The sequence below is a fragment of the Apis laboriosa genome, unplaced genomic scaffold (genome assembly GCF_014066325.1).
Source record: "Apis laboriosa isolate Shangri-la unplaced genomic scaffold, ASM1406632v1 scaffold4_cov146, whole genome shotgun sequence".
NCBI classification, from domain to species: domain Eukaryota; kingdom Metazoa; phylum Arthropoda; class Insecta; order Hymenoptera; family Apidae; genus Apis; species Apis laboriosa.
In genome coordinates this window covers 1,252,465-1,262,199 of record NW_025223501.1, presented here as the reverse complement: position 1 = coordinate 1,262,199, position 9,735 = coordinate 1,252,465, and the positions used below count along the sequence as shown (strand labels likewise).

The window sequence follows — 9,735 nt, the reverse complement described above, 5'->3', positions numbered from 1 at the left end:
AAAAAAAAAAAAAAAAGAAGGAAAAAAAAAACGATTCTCGTTTTCCCCGCATACGGAACAGAATGTAAATAGAGAGGTGGCAACGACGAGTGGGACTGCCAGTTTTTTCCCCGGAATACGGGGGGAGGCGAGGGAGAAGCGAGGTAGGAGGGAGGAGAGGAAAAAAAAAAAAAAAAATAGAGAGAGGTTCGTTTGTCCCTCCCATAACTACCTTTTTCTCCCTCCTCCTCCCCTTTCCTTCCTCCTTGTTTTTTTTATTTATGCAAATCGCGCACAGAACCGGTGGAAATTCTCAAGCGGGGTCGGAGCCGGGTCAAGGGTGAAGGGGACTTTCGCTTTTCATCCTCCTGCCCAATTTTCGACGCGACGATTTCGAATAAATCCCCCCTCCTGCCACCGCTGAATTCACCACCTGGCTCTCCTATCTTTTTCCGCCATTCGCGCTTAATTCTGAAACATTCGTCCCGTTGAAAACAAAAGGGGAAAAAATCGACGTCCATTAACCGTCGAAACGTATCGGAGCGAGACACGAGATAGGGGGAAAGTATTAGGTAGAGAGAGAAAGAGAGAGAGAGATCGATTGTATAATAATACAGTTGGATTTATTTAATGATATTATTCTTTTCGTGATATGGGTTGGAGATTTGTGAGATGATATGAAAAGCGAAGAAATATTGAAAAGACATTTGGATAATTGAGGTTAAAGAGTGAACAAAATATTTCGATTTTTATTTTTATTTCATTAAATTATTTCTTCCTCGATCTTTATTTTTTTTTTTTTTTTTTTAGGGTTGTTGGGGAGAAGAGAGAGTAGAGGAATAAATTCCAATCTTAATTCGATGTAGATGGATGTCTATAAGAAAACAAAATTTCTTTTTTTTTCCAATTTTTGTCTATTCTCGAAGTATTTTTTTTCTACACTTACTAAAGTTCGCTTCGAGAAGAAGAGAAAATAGAGAAATATTTTATGGATAGGGGAATGGAAGAAAAAAATTCCGACTTTGTAACGTAACATGATCGACACGAGAAAGATAATCCCTCGCCAAAACTTTGTTAAATTTTTCGATCTTCACAACTGGGGCTCGTTCGTGGAGCAAAAACAAAAATCGAAAAATATTTTCCACGGAACGTAACGGAGTGGAAGGAAAAAAATTCCGAATTTAATTCCGAATCCAACGCTTTTCCCCCCGTCAAATAGTTCGCTAAATTCTTCGATTCTTCGCAACATTGCAAGCAACTTTTTTTTTTTTCTCGAGAACAAAGCGAAAATAGAAAATAATATTTTCCACGGATATATAATGTTCCATTAAAATTCGGGTTAGAAATCGCGGTAGAGTTGGTTAAGAAGTAAGAAATGGGGGGAGGAGGGGTTGAAGGAGGGAGGAGGGGTGCGCGAAGAATTTGAATCCGGCTCGCTAGATTTTCCAAAGTTGGCGCGAGTTGCTCGTCGGGAAACAGAATTGAACCTTCTCCATGTTTGAAAACACGCCACGTTTCAACGCCAACTTCCATTCCTCTCCAAACTAACCCCCGTCGCACCCTTAATTTCCCGGATGGCGGAAGATTAATTAAACAAATCCCATTTTCAATTTTCCGTTCACCTCGAGCAACTCAACCTTCGACACCGTTTCGACTCCCTCCTCTCCCCCCCTTTATCTTCCATCGTTATTTCTGTTTGCTTGCACGCGTTTGTTCTCTCGCAAACATACTCTAAATTCGTTTGTCAAACGTAGATTTTAATATGGGAGGAGTGCTTGTCTCTTTACAAGCGAGAAAAAGATAATGCTTATAGTAATTTTATTTTCTCTTTTTTTTTTTTATAATAATTCTATGTGTGTCTATTGTTTTTTATTTCACACAAGGATGGATGCAATATTAAAATATTTAAGTTGGAAGTGAAAATAAATTAGAGTATTTAATTATGGTTAGAGTTAATTAGGTTAGAATTGGCATGATTCAAATGAGAATCAATTTAGGTGTTGGAGTTAGGTGTGAAATAAAATATCATCTAGTGGATGGAATCATCGAATAGAGTTAGATAAACTAGAATAAAGAAAATTTGTTTGATATGAAACTTAAAAATTGGATTTTATTTACAATATTATATCTAATTTCTATTGTAAATTTAAGTATTAGGAAAAGAATCTTACTTACAATGTTCAATCTAATTTAAATCTATTTAAATTAATAATTTGTAAATCTGAATATTAAAATGTTAGATTATGGTTAGGAAAATACTACTGTTTTGAATAAACTCTTAAAAGAAATAGAATCTTATCTATACCTAATCTGTATTACATGTCTGAAATGTTAGATTAGAAAAGCACAACTTTGAATACATAACCTAGAAATTGAATCCCACTTACAAACGTTATATCTAACCCAATATTTCTAAATCTAAAAATCTATTAAACTATTAAGAAAACATCTTTTTGAATAAAAATTCAATCTCACTTATAATGTTTACTCTAATTTAAATCTATATTTGTGAATCTGAATATTGAAGTGTTAAATTAGGTTAGAAAAATACTGCTTTGGATGAAAAAATAAATAAAATCATCTTACCTATATCTAATCTGTATTACATGTCTGAAATGTTAGAAAAACACAACTTTGAATATATAAGAAGAAATTGAATCCCATTTACAAACGTTATATCTAACCCAATATTTCTAAATCTAAAAATCTAAACTATTAAGAAAACATCTTTTTGAATAAAAATTCAATCTCACTTGTAATGTTTACTCTAATTTAAATCTATATTTGTGAATCTGAATATTGAGATGTTAGATTAGGTTAGAAAAATATTACTGTTTTGGATAAATTTTTAAAAGAAATAAATAAAATCATCTTACCTATACCTAATCTGTATTACATGTCTGGAATGTTAGGTTAGAAAAGCACAACTTTGAATACATAACCTAAAAATTGAATCCCACTTACAAACGTTATATCTAACTCAATATTTCTAAATCTATTAAAATAAAAAAACATCGTTTTGGATAAAGAATAAAAACTGACTCTAGCAATCATAACATTTCTTGAATCTAAATAAATCGAGATACGTTAGATTAAGAGAAAAAAAAAAAATCTAGAAATCGTATCTCATTTACAACATTGTTGTCTAATTACGTAATAACTAACCCGATTTGTATCACACATGTACACATTCTTAGGTTAGGCTGGTGATAAATGGTCACGCCTAAAGGGCACGGTCGTGAAATTACCATGTTCAACCCATGCACGGGGATATCGTTAAGCGGTTCAGCATTAGAGCGACACTCAATTGTCAGTCGCAACGTGAATTTGCACAGGTGTCAGGCGCAAGATATCATATCGAACGGTAACTCTGAATGGGCCAAATTACTGATGCAAGTAACGCATATATATATATATATCGCGATGCGTCAGATCGACCCAGAGTTACGTGAAATGAATTCATCTCTATCTCTCCGATTATCTGTCACGAAGAGACTGTATCTTTCTCAGATGCTCATTTTCCTGTGCAAAATCGCAAACTATTCTTTTACATTCTTTTACGTTATAATTTAACGCGCAATCCGAAACTAGCGTAAATACAAAGAGAAAGAGAAACGCGCAATGGCGTAATAATTGAGAAAATAAATTTAAAAATTTCGAATGTTATATTTTCCAAATTGTAAATAATTTTTTTTTTTCAGATATAAAGATGCCAATTTAGGATAAAAAAAAGACTGGATGAAATTATCGATGTGTATATAATAATTTGAATGGAAATTGACATTGAATGCGTGTAAATTAATTTTTTCAGATATGATGCTTGTTCATAATCCTTGAAAGGATTGAACATACGTTACATTAGGAAAATTATGATAAATATTTTAGAAGTACAATATATTTTCATAACGAGTTTCATAAATTTGAACGTGTTTCAGTGATAAAAAAAGAAGAAAAAAAAAAGAAAAAATCTCGCAATCTCTCTATTCCACATTTTATATCTAAAAGAACGTTTCGCGGATGATCTACTACCGTTCTCTTTGGGTATAAAATTAAATCTTGGCAAAAGTGGATTCGAAAAGGGGAAAGTAGGTTACCAGTGATTCTACAAAAGAAAGTGGCCACAATCTTCCTAAAACCGATACTTTATGCGATCTGGCTAATCGTGGCCGGTACCTACACGTTTCCAATTACCACTAGAAGGATCCCTCCTCTTTTTCGAATAGTTCAGGCTATCGGGGGTAACGAGAGGTTCGGTAATATGGGTTTCCCCGAGAGCCAGCTATCGACCGACTGACATTTAAAATCGTTTCGAAGCGAAACCTTCCGACAGAGACTTATCCAATTTACGAAACAAAGGGAAGATTTAAAAAAAAAAAAAAAAAAAAAAGAAACTTACGGCGAATTAACCTCTTAATTATCCTATCGCTTCTTCTCTTTCTTTTGCTTTTACACTTCAAAATTACGAAATTTTGTTATTGATGCGATGTACTATAATTTTTAAATCCAAAATTCAATTGATGAAATAATACAATTAAAAATGCTATAGATATATTTATTACGTCACGTGTCAAAGAATTGACGAATAATCGAATTTGAAAGAGTGGCATAAAAATAATTTTAAACAAATGATAGTTATTTATTATCCTCATTTATATATGTCAGACGTGCGAAAGATTTTTAAAGAATTCAGTTCTAAAAGATCCGATGATTCGTTCAAGCGAGAACAAATGGAGACTCGTCAGATTTTTCTCCAACTGAACGTTGCACTCAACGAACTCGATTAATCATTTAATCTCGCGTGATTGCATAATTTTTTTTTTTTTCCTTTCTTCAATTGAGAAAACCCAACAGGTTCACCCATTGTTCCATCAATGCGATTTGAAGATCGAATATTCGAGGAGAAGCTCGAACAAGCGTGATTTATGATCGAGAGAATAATCATCGAATATTCCAAGCGAGAGAAAAAGAGATATCGAGACGGTTTAAATCGAGAGATACAGAGAAGATATATATGTATACTTAATTATATCTCGACTCCACTCGAGCGAGAAACTGTTATTAATGGACATTTGACTCGTGGAAAATCGTATTTCTTTCTGGCTGACCGACACCATCTTCATACGTTATTTCAATATTTCACGCTCGACGCATATCTTCGTCGAAATTATATCGTTCAGAATACGCTCGAAAGTAAAATTTTTATTCTTCTCGTTCGATCCTTGATCGGCTATTAATTCTTCAGATTCAAGCGTCTCGCTTTAAAAAATACACCACATTTCGATCTCGTCGTTTAAAAGCAAAATATTTCCACGCGATAGAATATATCCCTCCTCCCATTATTCGAAACTTCTCCCCCTTCGCGCGAAATTTCCTCCCCTTTCAAATCCTCTCGATAAAATTCGAGGAGAGATATAAATTCGAGAATCTGATTTTTTTTTTTTTTTTTATCTCCGTCGTGCGCGCAACGAGAGCGAGACGTTTATTATATCCAGGTCCCCGAGGCATTTAGCAAAGGTTAATTAGCCAGAGTGGGACGACGACGCGCGGTTTTAAGAAAGCCGTGGGCTTTAATAATTCTCTTCGAAAGGGCGGGCTTCTGTTAGCCGCGTCCGCGGCTTTTCATTAACAAGAAAGGGAGGATCACCCCGCCGATATATATATACTGGGTTTTATTATCCAACCACCGATATACAATACACCGGAACCATTGTTCTCCTCCCCCCTCCCTGCTTTTACCTAACGAAACATCCCCCTCCTGTCTTCTCGTCCAGTCCTTCTGGACGTTCCTTCTAATGCGAAAAATATATATATATAAAAATATCGGCTATCCATCTAAAAGTAACGAACGTTTCGAAATACTTCTCTTCTTATCCCATCCTTGCGAAAATATGTATATATATATATATATATATATATATATATATATATATATATAATTATTCGTCTAAAAGTAACAAATGTTTCGAAACATTCCTCTTCTTATCTCATCCTTCTGAAGAAAAAAATATATACATATAACTATCGGCTATCGACCTAAAAGTAACGAATGTTTCGAAATACTTCTCTTCTTATCCCATCCTTGCGAAAATATGTATATATATATATATATAATTATTCGTCTAAAAGTAACAAATGTTTCGAAACATTCCTCTTCTTATCTCATCCTTCTGAAGAAAAAAATATATACATATAACTATCGGCTATCGACCTAAAAGTAACGAACGTTTCAAAACACTTTCTCCTTTTTCTTGTCTTTCTGGACATTTCTTCTGATGCGAAAAAAGTATATATACATATAAAACTATCAGCTATCCATCTAAAAGTAACGAAACACTCTTCTTCTTTCTTCTCATCCAGTTTTTCTGGACGTTCCTTCTAATGTGAAAAATATATGTATACATATATTAAATATATAATTATATTAAATATATTTATATATAATTATATTAAATATATATACATATAAAATTATTCATCTAAAAATAACGAACGTTTCGAAACACCCCTTTCTTTCTTTTTATCCCATTCTTCTGATGCGAAAAAAAAATATATATGTATAAAATTATCAGCTATCCTTCTAAAAGTAACGAAACACTCTTCTTCTTTCTTCTCGTCCAGTCCTTCTAATGCGAAAAATATATATATAAAATTATTCGTTTAAAAGTAACGAAGGTTTCGAAACACCCCTTTCTTTCTTCTTATTCCGTCCTTCTGACGAGAAAAAAATATATAAAACTATCGGTCATCCATCTAAAAGTAACGAAACACTCTTCTTCTTTCTTCTCGTCCAGTTCTTCTGGACGTTCCTTCTAATGCGAAAAAAATATATATACATATAAAATTATTCGTCTAAGTAACGAACGTTTCGAAAAATTCCTTTCCTTCTTCTTATCCTGCCCTTCTGATGCGAAAAAAAAAATATATATATATATTTATAACTATCGGCTATCTACCTAAAAATAACGAACGTTTCGAAACACCCCTTTCTTTCTTCTTATTCCGTCCTTCTGACGAGAAAAAAATATATAAAACTATCAGCTATCTATCTTAAAGTAACGAAACACCCCTCTTCTTTCTTCTCATCTAGTTCTTCTGGACGTTCCTTCTAATGCGAAAAAAATATATATACATATAAAATTATTCGTCTAAAAGTAACGAACGTTTCGAAAAATTCCTTTCCTTCTTCTTATCCCGCCCTTCTGACGCGAAAAAAAAATATATATATAACTATCCACCTAAAAATAACGAACGTTTCGAAACACCTTCTCCTTTTTCTTGTCTTTCTGGACATTCCTTCTGATGCGAAAAAAATATATATACATATAAAACTATCAGCTATCCATCTAAAAGTAACGAAATATCCCCCTTCTTTCTTCTCGTCCAGTCCTTCTAATGCGAAAAATATATATATATAAAATTATTCGTTTAAAAGTAACGAACGTTTCGAAACACCCCTTTCCTTCTTCTTATCCTTCTGATGCGAAAAAAATATATATACATATAAAACTATCAACTATCCATCTAAAATTAACGAAACACCCCTCTTTTTTCTTCTCATCCAGTCCTTCTGAATATTCCTTCTAACGCGAAGAAAAAACATATATATATAAAACTATTCGTCTGAAAGTAACGAAACATCCCTCTTCTTTCTTCTCATTGCTTCTGACTTTGCGAAAAAAGAAATATACGTACAAGAATCGACTAATCCATCTAAAAAGGAAAAGAGTGTCTTCCATCCACACAACGTGCGAAGATGAGGAGAAGATGGAAAAGAAATAGGAGAACTCACCCTCGTTCTCGTTGTTACCGATCAGTATCTCGGTGTCCTTGAAGTCGGCCTCCCTCAACAGATCGAGAGGATGCTTGGGGAGGAAGATCCCGTCGATGGTCGGTGCCGAGGGGAAGCCAAGAATTCCCCAATAACTGTTCCACTGTTGAACGGATATGGTCTTCGCGTCCACGGATCTCATACACGCCATCACCCTCGCTGGATTCTCGTTCAGCATTGTCGAGTTGCATCCGCAATCGTCCACAAGTATCCTCGCCACCTCGTTCGCCTTCTCCCCGCTCATGTAACTCCAGGGCGCGTTCAGGGTGCCGCTCTGCAGTATACCGCGGCGCACCAGGCCCCTTGTCACGGGGGAGATCAGGTGCAGGGACACGGAGCTGCCGCCCGCCGACTCGCCGAAGATCGTGATCAACTCCGGATCACCGCCGAACGCCTCCGCGTTGTCCCTAAGCCATCTGAGGGCGAGCGCCTGGTCCCAAAGCCCCATATTCCCGGGCGCCTCCTCGCTATTCGTGAAATGTTTGTTCAGATATAGGAAACCGAACGCGCCCACCCTGTACTGCATCGAGGCTATTATCACGTTGCTGGTCGCTGCCATGATGTCCGCGTTGTACACGTCGAGGGTGGCCGTGCCGCTCATGAACCCACCCCCGTAGATCCACACCAGCAGGGGGAGGAGACCGTTCCTCGGCCCACCGTTGCTCGCCGACCCACCGTCCGACCCCTTGTGCCTCAGCCTGTACTTCTGAGGCACCCATATGTTCAGGTACAAACAGTCCTCGGATATGTTGGTGTTAGGGTTCCACATCTCCTCGCCGGGGAAGCCGGGGAAGTACTCGTATCTCTCCTGGTAGCAACTGTTGGGCAACACGGTCGCGTTCAACACGCCGTGCCACGCCTCGATCGGCAACGGTTTCCTGAAACGGAGGGGGCCGATCGGCGGTTTGGCGAACGGTATCCCGTAGAACACGTGCACCTCCTTGTCCAACACGGTGCGGGGGAAGCCGCGCACGAGGCCGCTAGTCGTCTCCACGACCAGGGGGTCGTTGTGCACGTTGCCCCTCTGCGGGGACACCGCGTTGCCCCTGCTCGGGCCGGTGCACGAGGAGAGAAGGAGGAAAAGGAGTAGTAGGATCCTCGTCCTCATGTCGATGATGATTTTTCTTTCTTTCTTTTTCCTTTATTCCAGGGAGAAAGAGGATATATATGTGTGTTTGTATATATATATATATATATGTCCTGGCGAGGAGGAGAGAGAGAGGCTCAACAAGTTAGCGAGTGGGGGACCGGCCGTGGGAGCCGGCTTTTGCGCGGAATCCTCCTCTCCGTTCGCCTCTCTAACCACGCCGTGTCCCTCCTCTCTCACTCTCGTCGCTCTATCCAATTCACCGTGACCTTACAACACGCACCTATATATGTATATATGGATTGTATACAACAATTTTTGTACATATATGTATATATATATATGTGTGTATACACGCACGCTCGATATCACCTCTTATTTTATTTTCCTCTCTCTCTCTCTCTCTCTCGAAATTCTCTTCTTCGTTCGTCTTCTTCTTCTTCTTCTTCTTGTTCTTCTTCTTCTTCGTCTCGGTGGTCTCGTGGTGGTTTCGTTGGAAGGATGGAAGAGGAGAGCGCGGTTTCGATCACTGGCCGGCAAAAAAAAAAGGACGATTCGCAAGGACGCGCGACTGCGTCGCGGAAAGGCGAACAAAGGGATCGCGCGCAGATCGAGGCGGGCAAGAGGGTAAAATTTTCGCGCGGCGGCCGGCGAGCCGCGTTGCACGGGGTCGACTGATGGAGGCGGTAGAGGTGGAACGGAGTCGAGGTGCGCGTTTGCCTGGTAGCGGCGGTGGTGGTGGTGGTGGTGGTGGTGGTGGTGGTGATGGAGTTGGCGCAAGCCTCGCGAGCGTGCATAGCGATGGCCATTCGATTCCTTTCCTGCTCCAACTTCTCGGCCA

The 9,735-nt window shown here is 38.0% G+C and overlaps 1 protein-coding gene across 1 annotated transcript in view; it reads right to left on the bottom strand.

Moving 5' to 3' along the window:
* The window catches only part of LOC122717278 (acetylcholinesterase-like), a 123,024-nt gene extending 113,498 nt beyond the window's left edge, over window positions 1–9,526 (bottom strand). Inside the window, exon 1 of the mRNA XM_043941194.1 lies at window positions 7,769–9,526. Coding sequence (XP_043797129.1) covers window positions 7,769–8,915 — 1,147 coding nt within the window. The 5' untranslated portion in view covers window positions 8,916–9,526. The remainder of the gene's footprint in view (window positions 1–7,768) is intronic.
* Between the last annotated feature and the right edge of the window lie 209 nt (window positions 9,527–9,735).